At 40.0% G+C, this 24,454-nt stretch overlaps 1 protein-coding gene across 5 annotated transcripts; it reads right to left on the reverse strand.

Annotated features, from left to right (window-relative positions):
* Window positions 1–825: 825 nt before the first annotated feature.
* LOC109203836 (mastermind-like protein 1) lies at window positions 826–24,454 on the reverse strand. 5 transcript variants are annotated; one of them, XM_019363629.2, is made up of 11 exons: window positions 21,239–24,454; window positions 19,494–19,542; window positions 17,510–17,553; window positions 16,460–16,603; window positions 14,061–14,174; window positions 12,600–12,753; window positions 10,728–12,497; window positions 7,391–7,552; window positions 5,898–5,966; window positions 5,585–5,647; window positions 826–2,881 (listed from the first exon to the last, which is right to left on the reverse strand). In XM_019363629.2, the coding sequence occupies exons 1-11, from the start codon at window positions 21,239–21,241 to the stop codon at window positions 2,655–2,657; spliced, it is 2,799 nt and encodes a 932-aa protein (XP_019219174.1). In that variant the 5' UTR covers window positions 21,242–24,454; the 3' UTR covers window positions 826–2,654. The 5 variants fall into 5 exon arrangements, with proteins under 5 accessions (XP_019219174.1, XP_025766422.1, XP_019219173.1 ...); XM_025910637.1 differs by having other exon boundaries at window positions 7,391–7,439; window positions 7,470–7,552; window positions 10,728–12,753; XM_019363628.2 differs by having other exon boundaries at window positions 10,728–12,753.

Genomic DNA, 24,454 nt, shown 5'->3' on the forward strand with positions numbered 1-24,454 from the left:
AAAAAACTGTAATATGTTTGGTGTTACAAATTTGAAGAAGCACAGAAAAGATCATCAGACATTAATCTAATCAGTTTTTAGCCTTCATTCATATTGAAACGTTGAAATCTTCCCTGCTACACCAAAGTGCAGTGTTTACAAAATGTTATATTCTATCCAAAGGTTCTTTGCAATTTTACATTGATAAACATTATCCTTAACATATTTGGCCCACATAAAGTACTATGGCCATCACACTGTCATTTAGAATTGTTTAAATAACTCGTGTCTTAAGTCCTTCCATCAGACAGAAAATAAAAAAACACATGGTTCACTTTTATATCACAAAATGTTAGAAATATAAGTCGTTCATAACAACCTGAAAGGTTGGGAGTTTAAAATGCAAACCAATGGAAGCAGCAGTAGAAGACTGTAATGTCACAGAGCACACGGTGTCTATTATTGTGTAGACAGATGCTTAATTTCTTAAGAAATAAACAGGTGGAGTGATCTTTATCAACAGTAGAAGTTACATCTGTGGCTAAACCGCTGTACCCAAAAACTTTAAAAATCTACTGTGTGTGAGGCTGTGTGAGTAAAGCTTGCCCTTCACACCCACGTGTAACAAACCATTTGTTGGGGGTTGTGGATTTGACACCTCAGCATTGTGAAAGTGGGGAAACATGTTTGTGGCTGAGCATAAGATTTCTGCTTACAACTTAGAATCTCAGCTCTAAATGAAATTCAGATGTTTGTTTTTTTTAAATACGGCTAATGTATTATTTGACTTCTAAGGCATACACACACACACACACACACACACACACACACACACACGCACACACACACACACACACTCACACACACTCACACACGCACACACACACATACACGTTTTTCCAGCCACGTGGGGACTTCCATCTAGGAGGTTACGCGTGGGGACACAACATTTCTAAATGTAATAGAGGTATTATTAAGGCATAATTTGAACTCTTAATTTTTTTTAGGGCCCAAACATCTATTTTGGTACCACAATTTGTTTAATTTACAAAATCCAATTTTTGTCAGGTTTTTCTACCTGGTGGGGACACAGCTTTTATGTCTTTTCACAAACCACCACCAGGTGACATAGTTGCACGTTTACAGTTAGAGGGTCTATGTATAGGAATTTACAACCCAGAGTAATAAAAGCTGGTATAATGAAAAAGCTTTCAAAAGCTGGTTGGATTTCAGAGAATGGTGTCTGCTACATATTTTCATTTATTGATTTTTATATTTTTTTGTTATTTTGTCATTACCACTTGTATGTGTTCACTGGAAAATTTGTGCAATGGCCTCTGCTTTCAATAAAAAATGTTTCAACTAAAGAGCTTAGCTTCCCAACTTATCTTTTAGATATACAGTATAAAAAGAAATACTGAAATATCAAAATACCACATGGGGATACCAAATACTGAAGATTTAATATGTATAATGTGCTCATACATTTAACATTCTGCTTCATGTGGTCTACCCATTTAAAAACAGTGAATGTGAGAAGACATTAAGACAGTTTTAATCACTTTTGTATTTTAGACCCCAGCCTAATTAAGACTACTTCAGTACAACAATTCTGCTTTAATTGTATGATTAATGTGGCCAATATTATCTAATCTTATCCAAATATAATTTATCAATTTTTTTTAGATTTATTTTAGATTTTGCAGACCCCTACTAATCATTACAATTAGCCTTCCAAATTCAATAATAATTTAAAAAGACACCACCAATCAAAAACAAATTCTCCATCTCATGCTTGCATAAACTCAAAGTATTAATACACTAAACCTAAAGGCACACATGGACTGAAAAGAAAACTTAGTATAAACAAGTATGGTCACATGTTATACTTGCATGGTTTTAGAAAGGGTTCACAGACCCTTTAATTCAGTCCACAGCAAATTATATAGTTGTAGTTAAATGTGAGAGAAAACTCCCTGCTCAAACTTAACCTGAACAGCAAAGAAAACAATCTTTTCAATACTAATGTACCATTGCTGTCATGGCTGTGTGTAGACGCGCAGGAAATGGTGGACCCAAAATGCAGACTCACGGAGACGAAAGTGAACCGAAAAAGCAGCTTTATTGCTGAACACAAACTAACTTAAACTGAGAATATAAACTGAGGAAATAGCAGGCAGGATACACGGGCGGAAACACAGCAGGGTGAGGGTACGATGCGACATGTAACTGAGGGAGACGCCGACATAAATACACAGGGGAATACCAAGGAGCGTCAGAACACACGAGGAACACAGCTGATACAAATCACAAAGACGAGGGCAAAGCAAGACACATCCACATGAGGCACAGAACTTCAAAGTAAAACAGAAAACACACATGCGAAGACAGACTTAGAGACATGGGCTTAACACAGGGACCTGACTAAACTGGAACAGAGGGAGCCCACAGGCAGGGATGACAGGACACAGAACAGAGGGGTCACAGCATAACACAAGGGGCAAAAGGACCAAAACATGAGCCCGCAATAACAAAGATAGAACACTGGGTCCCCGACCCAGCACCGTGACAATTGCCTGGTTGAAATGAACAATCCTTTTTTTTCTCTAAACAGGAGAAAATTTTAACTGCTGTAACTGAAGCTGTTTATGTTCCATTTGTTTGACATTAGCTTCTTACCTTCTTTTCACAGACTCTCGCTTTAAAGCATCAATTCGGTTTTTCACATAAAACTTAACTCCCTCCCAACGTCTCTCTTTCAATGCTAATGGTGAAGTCTCAATACATTTGAGACACTCTGCCTTCCCAGGAACCTTTCCAGAGCTGATGTACTCCATTAGAGTCTTCTCCACAGCCTTTATTTCTGCTTCAGTCCACTTCCTTCTTGTGGTTTGTGATGCTCCTGAATAAAGTAGACAGTTACCGTGTTATTCAAAAAGAAGAGCATCAAGTTGGTGTGTAATCACATGACTCCCCTTATGACCAGATCTGATACTTGGAGCATGTCGACAAGTATAACAAAAGCTATAGGTACACTTGGACTATACAGGGAGAGCAGAATTATTAGGCAAATGAGTATTTTGTCCACATCATCCTCTTCATGCATGTTGTCTTACTCCAGGCTGTATAGGCTCGAAAGCCTACTACCAATTAAGCATATTAGGTGATGTGCATCTCTGTAATGAGAAGGGGTGTGGTCTAATGACATCAACACCCTATATCAGGTGTGCATAATTATTAGGCAACTACCTTTCCTTTGGCAAAATGGGTCAAAAGAAGGACTTGACAGGCTCAGAAAAGTCAAAAATAGTGAGATATCTTGCAGAGGGATGCAGCAGTCTTAAAATTGCAAAGCTTCTGAAGCGTGATCATCGAACAATCAAGCGTTTCATTCAAAATAGTCAACAGGGTCGCAAGAAGCGTGTGGAAAAACCAAGGCGCAAAATAACTGCCCATGAACTGAGAAAAGTCAAGCGTGCAGCTGCCAAGATGCCACTTGCCACCAGTTTGGCCATATTTCAGAGCTGCAACATCACTGGAGTGCCCAAAAGCACAAGGTGTGCAATACTCAGAGACATGGCCAAGGTAAGAAAGGCTGAAAGACGACCACCACTGAACAAGACACACAAGCTGAAACGTCAAGACTGGGCCAAGAAATATCTCAAGACTGATTTTTCTAAGCTTTTATGGACTGATGAAATGAGAGTGAGTCTTGATGGGCCAGATGGATGGGCCCGTGGCTGGATTGGTAAAGGGCAGAGAGCTCCAGTCCCACTCAGACGCCAGCAAGGTGGAGGTGGAGTACTGGTTTGGGCTGGTATCATCAAAGATGAGCTTGTGGGGCCTTTTCGGGTTGAGGATGGAGTCAAGCTCAACTCCCAGTCCTACTGCCAGTTTCTGGAAGACACCTTCAAGCAGTGGTACAGGAAGAAGTCTGCATCCTTCAAGAAAAACATGATTTTCATGCAGGACAATGCTCCATCACACGCGTCCAAGTACTCCACAGCGTGGCTGGCAAGAAAGGGTATAAAAGAAGAAAAACTAATGACATGGCCTCCTTGTTCACCTGATCTGAACCCCATTGAGAACCTGTGGTCCATCATCAAATGTGAGATTTACAAGGAGGGAAAACAGTACACCTCTCTGAACAGTGTCTGGGAGGCTGTGGTTGCTGCTGCACGCAATGTTGATGGTGAACCGATCAAAACACTGACAGAATCCATGGATGGCAGGCTTTTGAGTGTCCTTGCAAAGAAAGGTGGCTATATTGGTCGCTGATTTGTTTTTGTTTTGTTTTTGAATGTCAGAAATGTATATTTGTGAATGTGGAGATGTTATATTGGTTTCACTGGTAAAAATAAATAATTGAAATGGGTATATATTTGTTTTTTGTTAAGTTGCCTAATAATTATGCACAGTAATAGTCACCTGCACACACAGATATCCCCCTAAAATAGCTAAAACTAAAAACAAACTGAAAACTACTTCCAAAAACATTCAGCTTTGATATTAATGAGTTTTTTGGGTTCATTGAGAACATGGTTGTTGTTCAATAATAAAATTATTCCTCAAAAATACAACTTGCCTAATAATTCTGCACTCCCTGTACTTTGTACTTGTTGGTATTCCTCAAGTATAAGTACAAGAAATGCCCATAATGCATTGCAGCGATTTAACTGTAAACAAACTATGAAAGAATTGATTGATGTTTAAATAAATAATTTGTCAAACATTGTTGTAACATGATGTTTTACCTTTTGAACAGAGTGTGGGAAATAAATTTAAAAAAATAAAACTATCAGTGAGAAGAGACCGTCAATAGAACTTCCCTCTCAATTACTTACTAGTTTACTTAAAGAACACGACTGGCAGATTAACTATGAACATAGTTGCTGTAAATGAAGCACTCTGGGTGTTGTGACTGTCACACAACTGGTGACTTAAGTTTTAATTTGATACATGTGAAATGAATACGCATTTAACAATACTTTTTTTGTAAGGGTCACAGTGAGGGTATAATGATAATGGTTCACAGCAATAGCAGCACACACAATACAGTAACTATTAACTGAAGAACCTGCAGCACTACCAGACATATCTGGAGCAAAAATGTCCATTATACCAGATACCGTTACATTTACTTGTGTAATATTTTGAAAAAAAAATTACTTCTAAGAGTAGTTTTACTGCACAATACTTTTTACTTTTACTTGAGTAGATTTGTGATTTGTGTTACCATTTCTTCTACCAGAGAGATGTCATCTAGTTGTGACAAGAAATTAAATATGTGTTTGTGCTTTAATTTGTTATTTTGTAAAGATGTTACTTATTTCTACTCTTTAATTTATTATTTGAAATTTAGAATTTGCACATTTTTAATATATTTTTTCTGTCTAATTACATAATTTTTAAAAAATATATCATACATTACAATCAAACAGTTACTACTTTAGTAGTCATTTCACCAAGTCCTTTCTTACTCGAGTCATTTTATTGGATTAGTTTTTACTTCTACTTGAGTAATATTATTTTGAAGTAACACTAATCTTGAGTACAAATTTTGGCTACTCTACCCACCTCTGCAAATAAGATAATCACAGCTTACCCGTTATTTTGTGCGACTCAACACAGACCTCAATGTTCGGTGGCATCTCTTCATCTGACATTCCTGTCAAAGTAAGAACAAAACTGAGAAGGACTTTCAATAAATGCAAAGAGTATTGACAAAATAAACTTCCCTTTGCTATTTCCTAATACACTATGTTAAATGAATGTACTAAATAAAAATGACAGAAAAAGTAAAAGACATCACAGTAATAAAAGCTAGCAATCACACTGGACAGCGTGCCCTCTATACAAGTAATGTCTTTCAAAAGAAAATCCACAATCATCTGTCTTACAATTACTAGAAATATTACCTTTGTCTGACTGTGGATATTTGTTTTGTCCAACTTCAGTAGTAGAATTCTTTTTCATCCTTGATTTGTCTGTGGAAAAAAAAGTTATTTTAGTAAATAAATATTCAACACAGTGAAAGCAATCTTGTCATCAGCAAAGACTACACTTAGAAAATGTTCTTCAAAGCTTTATTAGTGCACTTGCTAAAGATAAAACACAACATCTTCTATTACGAATGGGACAAGGGCTGCTCATCCAGTTCTACACTGCAATAATGTGTTCTCTGTTCCGACATCACCGGTGTGAATCAGCCACAAAAGTGAACTAAACAAGATTACAAAGAACAGTCAGGACTGCAGAGAGAATCACAGGACCTATATCTTCAGAGTTCGGAAATAGAACTACAGACCCATCACAATGTGGACACAATCTGTTGCAACTTCTACCTTCTTTTAGATGTTACAGGAGACTACATACCAAAACATTGAGACAAGTGTCATTATTTTGATGAAAACCAACTTAAATCAGTTACACAGTGTCAGTAACACCAAAACATCCACTTAGAGATTTACCTACAATTTGAAATGTACTGTTTTTAACATCTCCTGCGTGTTTATCTAATTAATAGCATTCAACAGAAAGAGTACTCTGTGTGGGGGAGCTGAGCTCTGCCTTTAGCCAAAAAGAACACAAGAGAGGCTGCTGCACAAACACCACAACTGCATTTTCAGATACACTGATCTCGCTCACTGCTCTTTTGAAGTGCTAATAAAGTTCATTACAACTTAAGTTGTAATAAACTATGGACTTAAACTTTCCAGGCTACACAGGACTCAGTTTGTGTGGCAGACAATCTCAGTGTTATAGGTCTGGTTACTCTTGCAGTCTTACTATACTTTGAAGATTTCCCTGACAGGACATGTTAGCTAAGCTAATAGACTCCAGCAGTGCACAACCAATAAACCTAGCAGGCTCTCTAATCACCTGTGACCTGCCGAATGCTAATTGCCTAATGTCAAACCTGCTTTAAGCCGCTGTCTATGTTACTGGATAAAATAGCGGCAGCTTTTCCAGTAGGATGCAGACCGTCCGCTTTCAGCAGGTCAGGGCGGCCCCAGAAAAAAAGCCCAGTTATCCACAAACTGAAATCCCAGCTTCCTTCAATTCCTGGCCAGCCAGCGGTTCAGTGACATAATTCTGCTATACATCTCATTACCTACCTACATACGGGACCAGAGATATTAAATATACATCAAATAAGTTCTTTGGATATCTAAAGTAAACTCACATTTTTTTAACTACTTACATTTTTTAAAGGAGGTGATAAAAGCTTCACCTCTGACATTACCTCCACAGCTGCATTTGTGACAGAGACTGACAAGTTATAGCGTGAATCCATGATATGACTGCAACCTACATCTGGTATCTTTTTCTTGTTCTTAACCTGCAATAGCCCTTATGTTAATGGTAATACTTTAGCAACAGCAGAGTAATCCACAAGTTAGCAACATACCTGAAGACTTTGTCGATAAGAGTGAAGCAGATGAGAGTGAAGCAGATGAGAGTGAAGCAGATGAGAGTGAAGCAGATGACGCAGCAGATGACGCAGCATCTGTCACACTCGTGTTATCCTCATCTTCACTGTTTGATGCATCACTGTCAACAGCTACGTTCTCTGGGAAACACAGCAACCATTTGGAAAAAAAACATTAAGACTGCTCCTAAGCAATGTTAAGAAGTATCACACAATAGGGTATAGGGAGAGGAGGATAGCTGTAGTTAAAGCTCTGTATACATGTATACGCATTTGTCTGAAGGTTGTCCGTCATCCAGATAAAGTTTTCTAGAAACTCCAAAAGTTGAATCTGTTCATCTGGACATAGCGTTTTGTGGGAGAAACGTTTCGTCACTCATCCAAGTGACTTCTTCAGTCTCAGCTGACTGCAGGTTTCCCCAAACCTTATAAACAGTACATTTGCATAATGACTGAAACCAGCCCACTGAAGGAACAATGGGCTGTGAGGTCAGTTCCTTAATCATAATTATGCAAATTCCCATGACCATTGATCAACAATCACTGACCAAAACCCACTGATCAAGGAACACTGATCAATGTCCATGAGTACCATTCACAGAGAGTTGGGGAATGGTTGCAATCACAGCATTGTAAGATGGTGACAGATGTACCCTTAGGCCCCCTCCTCGATTCAGAGATGGTCTTTCCCTTTTCACGTAAATGGCCTCCTTGACTCCGCGCTCAAACCAGCGTTCTTCCCCGTCCAGGATGTGTACATCCTCATCGTTGAAAGAGTGTCCACTGGGCTGTAGGTGTAGATAGACTGCAGAGTCCTGGCCTGATGAGGTTGCTCTTCTGTGTTGTGCCATCCTCTTATCCAGAGGTTGTTTGGTTTCCCCGATGTATAAATCCTGGCAATCCTCCTGGCACTTAACAGCGTACACTATGTTACTCTGTTTGTGTCGGGGGACCCGATCCTTGGGGTGGACCAGTTTTTGGCGCAGTGTGTTTTGGGGTTTAAAAGCCACAGAGACCCGGTGTTTAGAAAAAATGCGTCTCAACTGTTCCGATACTCCTGACACATATGGGATCACTACAGGTTTTTGCCTGGGCAGCGGTTGTCCTTCTCTCCTTGATCGGCTGGAGCTTTCTTTAGGTGCCTTTCCAGCTTTGACAAAAGTCCAGCTGGGATAACCACATTTACTCAGGGCCTTCTTGATGTGCTGTTCTTCTGCCTCCCTGGCCGCTGTGTCAGTGGGGATGGTGTTCGCTCTGTGTTGTAGTGTCCTGATGACACCCAGTTTGTGCTCCAGTGGATGATGAGAGTCAAACCTTAGATACTGATCCGTATGCGTAGGTTTACGGTACACGTCAGCTTTTAGATGTCCCCCATTACTGATGGAAATCTCACAGTGTAAGAAGGCTAACCTGCCACTTTTCATATCCTCCCTGGTGAATTTGATGTGTCGGTCCACCGAGTTAATGTGATCCGTGAAATGTAGTACGTCCTGAGATTTGATTTTCACCCAGGTGTCATCCACATATCTGAACCAATGGCTTGGTGGTGTTCCAGGGTAGGATACCAAAGCCCTCTTTTCCACTTCTTCCATGTACAAATTGGCCACGATGGGTGAAACTGGGGAGCCCATGGCACACCCATGTTTCTGCCTGTAGAACTGACCCTTGTATGTGAAGTAGGTGGAATGAAGACAGTTCCAAAAGCAAACACACTTGGTCGATGCTGAGAGTGGTCCTGTTGCTGAGGTTGGGGTCATCCTGTAATCTCTTACGGACTACCTCCAACGCTTCCGTGACTGGGATGCAAGTGAAGAGAGATGTAACGTCGTACGAGACCATGGTTTCATCTGCCTCCATAATAACATCTCTCACCTTCTCAACAAAATCCAGGGTGTTCTGGATGTGGTGTTCAGAGCTGCCCACCAGCGGGTTGAGGATCGAAGCCAGAAACTTGGAGATGTTATAGGTGACCGAGTTGATCATGCAGACAATTGGTCTTAAAGGTGCACCCTGCTTATGTATTTTCGGTAAACCATACAGACTTGGTGTAGACTCCCCTGGGTACAGCCTGTGGTATGAGGTCCGGTCGATAGCCTTGTCTTGTTCTAACTGCTTCAGACAGTCTATCACCCTCTTCCTGTAACCACTTCCTGGGTCTTGTTTCAGGGGCTCATAAGTATTTTCATCACTGAGTAGTGACAAAATCTTCTCATGATAGTCTTTCTGGTTAAGCAATACTGTGCACCTACCCTTGTCTGCCGGGAGGATGATAATGTTGTGTCATCACTAAGTGATGTGAGTGCCTTCCTCTCCTCCATGGTGATGTTGGATGCTGGGGGCTTAGCATTGCTGAGACAGGCCAAAACTTTCGTCCGTAGTTGCTCTGCTTCCACTTCTGCAATATTGTTGTTACGAATTGCTGTTTCTGTGGCTGTGATCAGCTCCACTAGAGGGATTTGTCTCGGTGTGACGGCAAAATTCAACCCTTTAGCAAGGATGTTTTTCTCTGTTTGGGTGAGCTGTCTGTCAGACAAATTCTTCACCCACTTGTCCACATCCTCCATGTCGCATCCTTGTCTCTTCTGGCCACTGAGGACACTCTCCGTATTTTGTGGTGGTTTCCGACGTACAAAAAGTAAGTCAAACTTCCTTTGTTGCCTGGTCTTAGACTTCTTGTGCTGTGCTAGACGAGCCTTCTCAGTGAAGTCAAACACCTTTTTAAGAGTATGCTCATCTAAAAGCATAGTCAGTCTCCGTCGGATCCGCTCCTCTTGACCTGCAGTCAGCTGAGACTGAAGAAGTCACTTGGATGAGTGACGAAACGTTTCTCCCACAAAACGCTACGTCCAGATGAACAGATTCAACTTTTGGAGATTTACTTTCCTGGATGATTGAGAATGCATCAAGACGTTTTCTAGAAAATGCATCAATTGGACTTCTTGTTAGGTTAAAGTGTTTTATTACTCTGCCAGAGAGTTTCTTCAGTCTGCAGAAAGTTGGTAGAACACAAATGTATCCACCAGGTTGGTTTCATTTCACACATGACCTGAAAAGGCTTATTACAAATGAGCCCTTTTCAGTCTCCTATTTGAGGCCTCCTACCAATTTTCCTCAGAAAAAAGCTCCTTTCATGAGTAATCAAACATTTGTAGACAGTGTAGAAGAACAGAACTTATCATCCACCGTGCTTACGGACGCACAGTCTTAGCTACTCTACACCACTGGGAGCTCTCATCCCTCATGGGCCATCTGCATAATACTGCATGATTTGTGAAATACTTCGATTTTAAATAGACAATTTATTAACATTTTTTACCTTGTGGATCAATGATTATTTCGTCGAGATTTCTTCCTTTGAAATCTGACAGCTGTCCTCGTTCCATGGCCATAAGGACTTTGCTTATCTTGGCCAGCTGTAACGTCCCTTCAGGCAGTCGGTAATATTCACGATGCACTCGAATATCATGGCCAAGGAAGTCTGCCAGATTATCCATTTCATTGTCTTTTAAGTTAAGGATCTTGGACATGGTGGCCATGTGCTTCCTTAATTTAGTAGAGGACAACGCTTCTGGTTGTTTTGCTCCACAGCTCTGCGCGATCTGTCGAACAACATCTGACCCTCTGATGTGAGTAAGTGCTCTCGGTCTCGCAAACATGAAAGGATTTTCATCTAATACTTCACAATCTCGGCGAGTGTTAACGAGCAAATCCATTGATGTCATCATATCAGGTGTGAGGAGTATGGGGACTTTTCTTCCACGTTTGCCTTTTATCTCTATTCGTTGGAAGTGCCTACAAAGCTTCTTTTCCAGGTCAGTTAAAGCCAATTCAACATCTGGATGAGTCAATGAAGTGTCTCTCAATGTGAACGCATTAAGAATCATTTTGGAAACCTCTCCTTCTCTTCTACGGTTGAAGATAATCACTTCACACAATGTGATTTTTGCAAGTTCTGCCCAGTGCTTCTTATTTGGTTCTTCTTTGAGCTTTGTATGACACTCCGTCCGTCGTATGTTGAGATACTGGTGCATCTTCTTCACATCTTCAGTAAAGGGAAGAAGTTGTGGAGTATTCCATTTTGCCTCACTCAGATTTCTGAGAGCCTTTGAAGATATGCACTCACTCCATTTAGTGTCACATATTTGCTTGAACACCTTTACATTGCGAATAGTATTCTCATCACCAGCGATCATTGCTTCACATTCAAGAACATCTGCTATTTTCTTGAGATTGTGGCCTAACTTCAGTGCCAAAGATGGTGTTTTGTATGTGTTTGTTTCCTCATTCCAGCCAGCAACATTTTTCACTGCTGCAATAACATGAGGGAAATTACCTGGTACAAAGAAATCAGACACCATTTTCAACTTGCCATTTTTCTGTCCTTGGAGCACCAGTCGCCCTGTCTCACGCATCTTCTGTCTGATATAGTCATGTTTAGTGGCATCATGTCCATGCTTATTGAAAAGATGCTCCCCAAATTTCAGTATGCAACTCTCTTTGCGGACAACATTTGTTATCTCATCATCATGCATGACTTGTACCAATTTCCAAAATTGTGCATTGACACTGTCTGGGACTGGCTCTGCATATTTACACGGAGCCTGGACTCTAGATGTTCCTGGCCTTAAACCTTTGACCTTCCTGCTGAGATGACATCTCTGCATGTGCCTCCATAGTGACCTTCTCTTGAAGTAACCCTGACAATTAATACAGTGCAAGTAATCACTGGCTTTCACAGGTACACTGGATTGTTGACGAGGTATCAACATTCCTTGTCCTTTTTTAATCACCTCATTATTGTGGGCACGGTTCCCTTGATTTCTTAATAAACTCAACTGTATTTTCCGCTCTTTAGACCCTACTGGGAAAGCCATTGCTTTTGCCACTTCTGGTTTATCTTTGTGTTTTGATTGCAAATGGCGTGCCATCTTGCTGAAAGGTTTACAGCAAAACTTACAGTAGAACTTTTTGTTGTATAATCTGCCACCATGTTTCTTCTTCCTTAGTGTCATAACCGTCACATCAGAACAATCAGCTGAAGTGGACTCTCTGGTGTCATCAAATGAAGCAGATGTGTTTGTGTCTTCTGCATCAAGTGAAGAGGATTCTTTAGCATTTGAATTTGAGGAATTGCATTTAGTTACGGTACACCTTCTCTTCAGTTGTCGGACATCTTCCTGAGAGTTACCTGAAGTAGTTTTCCGTGCTTTTTTCTTCTTACTTTTGTGTCGTATGATACTTTCTGCAGAACTGTCACTTTCTTCAGCAGTTTGAGGAGCATATTCTTCCTCACTGATGTCAGAACTTGATATAGACGGGCATCCAAGCATTTGTCTGGTAAGCTAAAGAAAAGAAAAAAAGAAAGAAAGAAACAAAGAAAGAAATTAGTTAAATTTTTCCACTCACACAAGCATTTAAAGACCAGAGGTAGTACAGTAGTAGTTGTAACAGCTGTACTGGTATTGACAGTGGTATTAATACCATTTACCGTACCACACATGTCACAACTTAATTTGAACTAGTCATATTAAGTAATCTTTCCTCTGCTGCATCACATTTACCAAACAACCCTGGGTGGCTTTGTCTGGATATGCTGTCATTACCCAAAGACTGTCAATACAGCTGTGATGTCACACTCATTAACAGTCACTTAGGTTAGTTTTAAACATCTGGGACAATGTAATCTCTAAGCTAACACTGTTTCTAGGAAATTGCTGAACTTTGTTTTCTTTTTGTATATATACACTAATGTTTATAGAAATTGATTTTCTTTATTTAAATATATGATATAATTTTTACCTGGATCAATTACCTTTGAAGAACATTTTTTATGTTTGTAAGGTAGAATAGTATCTACTCAAGTATCAACTGTGTTCCAGGTAAACTGAAGATTTTAGTAGTGCATTGCATTTTAGGATTGTCAGGGGATGAGACTGACAAATGCTTAATTAGTAGGCGACAAAAGCATGACAGTCAGTTGAGCTCCTTTTGTCAAATTCAAAGAAATAAATTTTAGTCATAGCGCATAAACAATAAAATGGGCATTTTGAAACCACCTCACAAGAAATAATGATCCAAACGATCCTATCACAATGAAGAATCCTGTTGCCTCACTACACAAAAGAGACTTGAAAATGTGTCACAGATAAAATATAAGTAGGCTTAAAAATAACATGTATCACCTTTTATGAGAACATACAGAATATACAGTTGATCACAAAAGTCATTACGTACTTTAAGCTATTCCTTAAAATCTTTTATTGCAAACTAAATGCAATCATACATTACTACCTATGCAATGCTAACTGAATTTAAGCTACTGTTATTACTGTAACTGTAACACCTTGAAAACCTTTGTGAACTTGAAGCACTAAAACCTCTGAACTTCAGACACTAGAAAAGACATTAAACATCAGTGTCCCTGACAATATTGATAAATGAGAAACCCCTTGTCTCAAGCTTACAGTCGTTCTATCAAGGCTTGCTCTTAATCCAAGAAGGTGACATGATTGTACAGGATAGTTATTGTAATTATATTTTTTCACAACACTTAGTTGTTAGTTTTAAATTTGACTGTTACCGTCTATTCACTTTGGGCTCTGTGCACAAAAATCTGAGATCTGTAGTCGAGTTGTACGAATAAACTTACAATAACACTGTCTGTCCTTCTGAGCTCAGGTACACTTGTATTCATGTCAGAATCAGCTGAAGTGGGTTTAATGATAATGGTACTGTCGCTGTCACTGGACAACTGCTGTTCCATCTGAAAAGTAAACAGAAAAAGATACAAATAACAATTACAGATTAATAGAAATTACAGAATTATTGCTACAACACAGATTTGTAAATGTGTGTGTTAATGCATTTTTGCAGCAGTTGCTCTAGCAATATCACAATTGTGGTCAATTTCAGATAAGATGGGTCACAGTTTTGATTTGGCCAGCAAAATATAACCTCTAAACAAGGGTTTGTTTGTTTTTGTCATTGTGAAATGCTCACACTTTCCGGCAGGGTGGAAAGACCTTTCTGAGTATTACACTGTTTAGCATGTTGAGTTATCATAATACTACTTTCTCCTTGTGCTTCTGCACTGTACATAAAGCATCATTCTTAACCGCAGATTTTATTATCAGCAGTCTGACAAGCTGTCACCACAATACACTGCTATGATCACCTTCCTCAACCTAAGCAAGTGAAGCAATAAAATCATACTGTAGCGTATGAAAATCATCTTCTGTGTTACTATACTAGCTATACTAAACTATACTACTGCAAGATGTAATATACCTAAATCAATAAGTACACATATCAGACAACCTCCTCTCCTTCAGCTCAAACCACTGGAGTATTTATTTTCTTTGTTAGAACCTGGAAAAAGTCTTACAAAGCTAAGACAGACACTGCAGCTGAAGCCAGAAATAATCTGTACCATGACAGAAAAAAAGTAAATATTTCAGCATTACACCATTTTGTCTAAAGTACATTATTAGAAGATGCAGTACAACTCAGCCACAGGGGGGTGGGAGTACTAAGTGTACTCTTAGTGCCGGGAGCGTGGATGTGAGAGTAGGGACTCTAGGGACTATAATTGGTAAAGGGAGAGAGCTGGCAGTCATGATGGAAAGAAGGAAGGTAGATTAATTGTTTGTGCAGGAGACCAGGTGCAAGGGAAGCAAGGCCAGGAGCATTGGAGGTGGATTCAAGCTGTTCTACCAGGGTGTTCATAGGAAGAGAAATGGAGTAGGGGTAATCCTGAAGGAAGAGTATGTGAATAGTGTGGTAGAGCTGAAGAGAGGCTAAGTTGAATGTTGTCAGTGTGTATGTCCCACAGGTTGGATGTCAGGTAGACGAGAAAGAGGAGTTCTGGAGTGAGTGAGATGAAGTGGTAGAGAGTTTTACTAGGAATGAGAGACTGGTGATTGGAGTAGATTTCAATGGACATGTAGTTGAAGAAAACAGAGGTGATGAGGAGTTGTTGGTTAGGTATTGTGTTAAGGATAGAAATGCAGAAGGACAAATGTTGGTGGATTTTGCCAAAAGAATGGAAGTGGCTGTGGTTAACTCATAATTCAAGAAGAGGGAGGAACATATTGTGATGTATGAGAGTGAAGATAGGTGCACACAAGTGTGCAGAAGGTGCATAAGAGACTGTAAGGTGGTGTCAGGGGAGAATGTAGCTAAGCGGCATCATATGGCAGTCTGTAGGATGAAGTTGGACGTAATGACAAAGAAGCAAGTGAAGGCAGAGGCAAAAATTAAATGGTGGAAAATGAGGAAGGAAGACGGTTGTTCATGACGGAGCTGAGACAGGCGTTGGGCAGTATGGAAGAGTTACCAGATGACTGGGAAAGTACAGCTCAAGTGGGAGGGCAACGGCCAAGAAGGCGCTTGGGGTATCCTCTAGACCAGGGGTCCCCAATCCCAGTCCTCGAGAGCTACTGTCCTGCAGCTTTTAGATGCATCCCTACTCCAACACAGCTGAATCAAATAGTTGGATTACCAATTCGGCATGCCATCAAGTCTGGCAAAGGCCTGATAACGAGCCATTCATTTGATTCAGGTGTGCTGGAACAAGGATGCATCTAAAAGCTGCAGGGCAGTAGCTCTCGAGGACTGGGATTGGGCACCCCTGCTCTAGACAGAGAAAAGATGACAGGAAACCTGATGGTATTGTGAAGTACAGGAAAATGTCCAAATGAAGAGGTTAGCAAAGAAAAAGTGTGATAGTCAGAGAGATTAAGGAAGTAGACATGAGCATTGGGAGGCCAGGCATACAGCCAAGAGAGAGGTGGCAAAGACGAAGAAAAAGGCTTATAGTGAGTTGTATGTGAGGATCGAAGGAAGGACTTGTACTGATTGGCTAGACGGAGATCGAGCTGGAAAGGATGCGCAGCAGGTTAGGGTGATTAAAGACAGAAATGAAGATGTGCTAACAAGTCAAGAGAGCGTGTGACAGCAGGATGTTAGGGATAGAGTGAGATGGAAACAGATGATCCGCTGTGGCGACCCCTAAAAGGAGGATCCAAAAGAAGAAGTAGTACAACTAACCTTTGTATTGAGGCTACGGTGTAGAAACAAGGTCCTCTCCCTCTGGTCGTTTAACCTTTTACTATGTGCCCTCTCGTAGCGTTGCTCACATACACTATGATGTCTCCTGAGTTTCTGGAGGCGAGGCAAGCCACGACTTTGAACCTGCAAACAAAGAAATAAATCAAAACCCTTGTTTTATTGTTTTTTGCTTTATTAGATAGTAGTGGAGAGACAAAAGACAGAACAAAGAGGGAATGACAAACAGCAAAAAGCCTAGATACGAAAAGAAGCCTTACTGCTGAGACAAGGCCTAATCATACCTTGTATTTTATTATAAACAACTGTATTGCAATGAATGATTTGTTTTTAACGGTGTCCTCAAACATTTTAATGTGGCTGACATTTGTAATTTTTTTTATTAAAATTAAGAAAAAACATAAAAATCAAGGCCACAATTTGATTTGATTCCACTTAGCTCTCACATCACAAGATGTACATATATTGACATAAATAAAATATATGGAACCAATCATCAAAACAAATACTAAGAATATTTATCACATCAGAAATCATGAATATGTATCTGCAGTGCATAAACTAATTGACTACCTTTTATATGGAGGTCCAAACTGGAGGAGTTTGCCTACTTAAAATCCTTCTACCAATTTAACCGTCTGAACACACTGCAGTCTAACCTTTGCTTTAAGCTGAACAAACTGTACTTATTACACATCAAACAATCCCAGAATGTTTATTTTCAACGGCAAAAACATAATGTGTGCATGTGATATTTTCAGCAATCATTCTTAGAGTCATTCTAGCATGATGTACACTAAATGAACAGTGGAAATTTCAATATTAATGGATTATTAATTGCAATATTGGCTTGACAGCTGTATAATGTGTAAGGTGTAGATGAGAACTCAAACAACCCTAAACTGCTCCTTAAATAATAATGTAAAGTGAATATGTCAGCGTTAACAATGTGCAATGTCTATCACAGCTGTTTAAGTGCACAGCTGGTTTAATGGTCCATTTTAAGAACCAAAAGAAGATGGCATATCCTACCTCTTTCTTGTGTGCAGGGTTAAAGGCATCTGTCCCATCAGCAACTGCAAAATTAAAAATGTTGACTTGGTTCAAGATGAACTAACAATGGCAAGTTGAGACTGTCTTTGAGCAATTTGTTTAATTTACAATATATTGAGTTTTGCCTTAAAATAGCCTAAACACTTGAAAGGCTGAATTTATTGGAAAAGAATAGTTGTTGCACAACCTCTACTTACACCAAATAAAATTATTTCTAACAACAACAAAAAAAAGATTATTTCATGTAGGGCTGCTCAATTAATCGAATTTTAATCGTGATTATGATCTGGGCTTTCAACGATCTTTAAAAATGACTGAGCCGATTATTAGCTCCTCCTCTCGCGCTGCTCCGTGTGGCAAATCGAGCACACCTCTCTGCGTTTCGAACACGCGTCACAACAATTAAGAGGACCCGAGGGAAGCTCTGAAAGCTAAGCAGAAGTTCTTTGGAGAGGAGAGGATAATGGCTGCTGAAGAAAGAATGCCGTTGGTTGAAAAGAGAGATAAAATGACTTAAGTGGTGTGGGAACATTATGGGTTCGCGGAGTCAGACGTGGATCAAGTAGACATAGTGTGTAAACTTTGCTACGGTGTCGTAGCTGCACCACAGAGCAACACTACAAATTTATTCAATCATTTGAAGACCGCTCACAAAGTGACATACGATCAAACAATGAAGGAACATAGAGAAAAACTCTCAACAACACCTGCTTCATCCTCACAGACCTGCATTCACGCTACCCTGTACAACGCGACTAAATATCCCACCAGCTCCCAGAGACACAAGGAGATAACAAACGCGGTAACGTTTTCCTCGCCAAAGACCACTGCTCAATTAACACAGTGAACAACCAGTATTATGCAGTATTTTGAAGTTCACTAAACATAGATGTTTACATTTTTCATTTATTTTTTATATTACAAACATTTGCAGTTATCAGTATTTGCACACTATTTTATATTATTTTTTGACATCTTTAAAGCCATTATTCAATATATTGTTATTGTTAAATAAATATCGTCAAATAATCGAGATCTCAATTTCAGTGAAAATAATCGTGATTATCATTTTTGCCATAATCGAGCAGCCCTAATTTCTGTTAGGTGTAGGCTGTGTGCAGGCAGGAATGGTGGACCCATAGTGCAGACGCTCGAAGTCAAAAGGTGAACTCACAACAGCTTTAATGCTGAACTCAAAATAACAAACTTCCAGAGTGCAAAAAATAAACTCAGGCAAGCAGACAAAACACACAGCAAAATAAACGGTAGATCGCGACAATGACAAACTGAAACACAGGACTTAAATACATAGAGGGAGCAATCAGGGAATGGGCAACAGGAGGGAAACACAGCTGGGGCAAATCAGGACTAACGAGACAAGGAAGCAAAACCAGATATATTAACATAAGACATGGACCTTCAAAATAAAACAGGAAACATAACACAGACACAGACTCACAGGCAGGCACTACAACAGAGGGAACAGAGACATGGGACCAGGGCAGACACAGACACTGACTGGACACGGGGATATAGCAACTAAGGCTACACAGAAACACGAACTAGACAAGGGGATACAGCTGACAGGGGAGACAGAGCAACTAGAGAAGACAGAGACATAAACCATAAGACAGAACTCAAAGAAACCAAAGACTAGAAATTATAAATAATATAATAAACCCAAAAACCCTGGGTCAACGACCCAGGCATCCTAACAATTTCATGTTATTTACCTACAGTGACAGCAGAGTAACTGCTGAAGACACATCTGAATTGTAGCTTTTCATTTCTCTGGTGATTTGCAGTTCTACCTCAATGAGAATTATAACTGCATTTATTTGATATATTCAGGTTTCGAACCAATTGTACAATTTGCTATTTAAAAATGACAGAAGCCAATTTACAGTTTTACCAACAACGAAGGAAAAAAAGCAAAATGTAGGGTAATACAGAGCTGTCTTACCTGTGCATTCAGCACTGGCATTGGTAGATGCAAAGCTTGGGTCATCCTCCTATCAGCACAAGTGAAACAGTTAGTCAAATTTTAAGGACCAACATAATCAAATTTCACTGTATTTCAGTAAGCTCCAGTTGTACAATTTGGCAGTATATTGATATATGTTACTTTGTGACATGATAGCCTGTCATGGTGGTTATCATTACCCACAACATTTCCTAATATTTTCCTGTCTGTGAAATCTTTATGAAAGTACAGTCATTGCCAATATACAGTCAAGTGACAAAGCTACTAACTTAAATTCTGATGTATGATTAAAGCAGTACAATGACAGAAAATATTTTACTACAATTTCTATGGTGATTTATTAGAATTTTGAGGGATGTAACAGATCATCAAAAACTACAGCAATAGCTTTGTCTTCTTTCCCTTACATACAAGGTTTATGTTTTGAACGGGTGGTCCTGTGATATATTACCATTCTTATATAGCTGAGCAGGGATGCTACACCTGGCAGAGGGAGGGACTGCTCTCATTGTCTAAGAGCTGTTGTCAGACACAGTGACCAGAACCAGCTCAATTTTAAAGTGTGTAGTAAATTACAGATGCAGTACAGATGTACATACAGTCGGGTTTTCGTTTTAGCTTGTTCCTAACAATTTACAAACAAGCTTGTTGTGGTTAACGAGCTTGGTGACGTAGGTGAATGCAGACGCGGCGTTAACATTATTCTGACAGCGTGTCTCCTTAACAAGTGTTTTATTAAATATCTTTTTAATTTTTTTTAACCTTAACCACGACCTTTGTCGTGTGTGCAGTAACACGTCAGGTCCCACAAACTAAAGTCTCAGCTCACCTACGCTCTCTCTGTGCCTGCTGCCCGCTCTGCGTGCGGGTGCTGAGGACAGAGCAGAAATCTCAACTATATTCTCACATCTGCTAATTTCACTCACTGCTCTTTTCATGTGCTAATTAAATACAAGCTGGTTTGTCCCTCATCACCTGTGCACCGATCACCGATCACATACTATGAAATGATGCGCGAGGCAGCTCACGTTCCTCCGCTGACCATGACGGTCACGGTTATGCGCCGTTCACGTGATAACCCTCCTACATGGTATCTTTTCACTGCAGCTCTAACACGACGTAGAGAAACATTAAATCTACTTTAAATAGTAATAGTTCCACTAAAACACGATGTATGATGCTGAAGCTTTACAATTTTGAATTAATCCGTGCATATACGCGCATCTGTGTAGAGTGATATAAAGGGATCGCGGATCAACTACAGCCGTAACACCATTACAGTTTTAGCATAAATTGAAATATCTATCAAGACAATAAAACAGTATATTTTGATGGTTTGGTTTGAACAGTTTACTGTAACGGTGTAGTTTGTGTAATGTAACACTGTGTTGAAGCAAAGCATTTCGTGTCAACTAAGTACCAATAACAGAAATTCATTTTGAAAATACTATAGATGCATTAAAATAAAAATCACCACAGTCCGTAGTATTTTTACAGCCAATTGTTGCACCGTTTTAAACTTATTTTACTTGACAAAAGCATAGGCAGACCAAGATTTAACAGCAACTCAGTTAGCATCGTTGTTAGCTAACATTAGCTAACCATCAAGTCATACTATTAAGTTACAGCTGCACACGACACTTTGTGTGTTAATATAATGTGCAAACGCGACGCAAATTAACCCAAAAGCACAATATTATAATGTGACATAAGTCAAAACTTACCATTCAGGTTAATGCTGCACAGCTAGCTGTACTCCTCGTATCGCACGTGCTTGTCGTCTGAAACAGGTCTGTCGTCTGTCTATGCGCCAAAGGAGAGCAGGTGTGGTGATCACAAAAGGAGCGCTTGATTTGGGACAAGGCGAACACCAGATTAACTCCGCTGATTCTTACACATACCGCACCAGACACTGACGGGTCATTGGTGTGTTAAAACAAAGTACAACGTCACTCGGCCATCTATGTGGGGGGATGGGCATGGTCAAGGTGGGGTCCTCAAAAGTCGGGATATGTGTAAATTGCTGAGAACGAAAAGACTCTACACATTACCTGCTAAGTGAGAAATACAATTTCTTAACTGAAATTGGTTTAATATGTACGTTAAAAAAATAACTGAAATAAAAATGTCAGACTGTAGATGTATGAAATTATTGTTTATGTTTTAAAACAAACTGCAATGTCACTCCGCCATCTTGACGTGCTGCAGTAGACAGTAGGTGGGTGGGGTATGGGCATGGTCAAAGTGGGGACCTCAAATGTCAGGATCTGTGTAATATATTAATGATTGCTGAGAAGAGATGAATCCACACATTACTTGCTTAATTAGAAATGCAATTTCTTAACTGATATTTGTTGAGTTGAAATGTATACAAAATATAAGCAGTAGCAAAATTAATTAAATGCAGGAATGAATAAATAATAGAAACAATGCAAACATGTAAACCAATCAACTACTACCAACCATTGTGATCACTAGACAGGTATTATTGTGAAGGATCGAATTGTGTGGACTCAAAAGTGATGCCAGGCAGGTTTCAATAAATGGTAAACTAAGTTTATTGTAAAAACCAAAAACAATAGTGGATGACACAACAGGTGAATAGAGGATAATGCAAATGTGATTGTAATTGTTTTTAAAGCCTTATATGACAAGGCAACTCCTTCAGTGATCTGCAGCAATTGCAAAAACCAAAGAGATTAACAGAAACTGAGCTGACAGCGTTGTCCCGGGCCCACCCAGACCTGTTGGCTGGCCTGCATATACACATATATATAGTCTTTTTTCCATCAAAGTTGGGGCCTTTACCAGAGGTCTGTGAGAATCAGGGTCCTATGTGGTATCTTAGGTGTCTTGGATGTTGTTCCTGAAATCTGGAGCAACTACCCCAGTTTGGGGGTCAGTGGGTTCTGATTACCACAGGGACCACCGTTGCCTTTTCCCTCCATACTTTTTCCTAGCTCTTCTCATAGCCCTTGGTATTACTGAAGCTTATGCTCATTCTGCCTGATGTTGGCATCTCATGAGTTACTTGGTTAAAAAAATTAAAATGTACACCCTGCCTGCCAGCATCTTACACCATAGTGTAATGTGCTGGATTGTTTGTAGGAGTCCTGGACAAGTCCTTAAAAATCCGAGCTGCTCTGGACCTACATCTCCTGTTGTAGATGTCCTGTAGGGAAGGGAAAGCAGACCTGTAGCAGTGTTCTGCCACACAGATCACTCTCTGAAGGGCTTTTCGTCCTGAACACAGCTGTTCCCATACCAGGATGTAAAGTTCTGTGTGAGGATGCTCTCCACAGCGCCCGAATAGAAAGTCCTAAGGATCCCTGGAGAGACTCCAAACTTTCTCAGTTGTCTCAGGTGATACAGGCGCTGCCTAGCCCTTTTGGACTGTGAGCAGTCCATGTCAGGTCTAAGGAGATGTCAACCCCAAGGTACTTGAAGGACAGCACCCTCTCCACGTTGATGGCCAGGGGCTTGTAGTCTCGCTGCTTTCTCCTACTAAAATCCACCACCAGCTCCTTGGTCTTGCAGACGTTCAGTTGGAGATGGTTTTCTCTGCACCAAGATGCCAGGTTCTTCACCTCGTCCATTAGGCTGTCTCATCGTTGTTGGAGATGAGGCCCAACACCACAGCATCATCAGCAAACTTCACGATGGTATTTGAGCCTTGAGTGGCCACACAATCAAGAGGTGTAGAGGGAGTATGTAGTGGCAAGAGTACGCACTCCTGTGGCACTCCTGTGTTGGTAGTGATGCTGTCAGAGACACACTTACCCACCTTCACCACCTGCGATCTACCAGTAAGGAAATCCAGCACCTATGCACACAAACTGTTGTTGAGTCCAAGATCCCTCAGCTTTGTGAACAGTCTATGGGGCACTATTGTGTCGAATGCTGAACTGTAGTCTACAAGCAGCATTCTCACATAGTTACCCCGTTTCATGTCCACGTGGCTTAGGGTGGTGTGCAGGACGTGGGAGATGGCATCTTCTGTAGATCTTGTCGGTATGCAAACTGGAGCGGGTCTGTGGTGCTGGGGATGTAGGAGGAAATAATGTTCTTCAACAGCCTCTCAAACACCTTCATAACCACAGAAGTCAGCGCAATCGGCCGGTAGTCGTTAAGGCATGAGGGCTTGTTCTTTGGCATGGGGACTATAGATAATCTTTTGAAGCACGTGATGAGGTCACCGTCCTCAGTTGTCAGGCTGTAGTTAGTGCTAGCCACCTGGCAAGGTATGTTTTAAGATGGTTCCTTGTGGCCTTTTGTTTCTTTTTGTATGTGGGATTCCAAGGTAGTTGGTTGCTATGTTCCCTTCTGGTCATACAATTCCCTCAATTCTGAACATCTTCCCTCTCTTTGTTATCATATGACTACATATCAAGTTTCAGTGACATTGCTATGTTGTTATTAGAACAACAGAACTTAATGGTTTAGATCTGTGTCATTATGTTCATTTACCACTGGCATGTAGCTTGAAGAACATTAGAACTAACCCCAACTTAAAAAACAAACAAACAAAAAAACCTTTCTGGCTAAAAATATATTCATATTACATTTCAAGATGCAGGTATGTACTAAATGCAAGTACGTGGCAGATGAAAGAAAGATGAGGATAAAAACAGGTGATAATAAAGAGTATTTTATCACATTCAATTTTAATTTGATAATTCAGCACATGACTTAAAGCACATAGAGACACTTTAAGCCACTGCCAAGCTCTGTATTGTATATCTAAATGGGAAGTCTTCCAGAAAATCTTGCACAGGCTACAATCTGGATGATTTGGTGATAATGTAATGAGAGACTGTTACGCGTAACTCGCCTCACAGTTTTAAGACAAGGTTCACATATGTTATATCATTTTGTGCGGCTGGATCTGGACTAGTATGCTATGACTTTTGGTGTTTATGACTTTTATAGTTTTTTAAATA

This window comes from Oreochromis niloticus, linkage group LG10 (assembly GCF_001858045.2).
Source record: "Oreochromis niloticus isolate F11D_XX linkage group LG10, O_niloticus_UMD_NMBU, whole genome shotgun sequence".
Lineage (NCBI taxonomy): Eukaryota > Metazoa > Chordata > Actinopteri > Cichliformes > Cichlidae > Oreochromis > Oreochromis niloticus.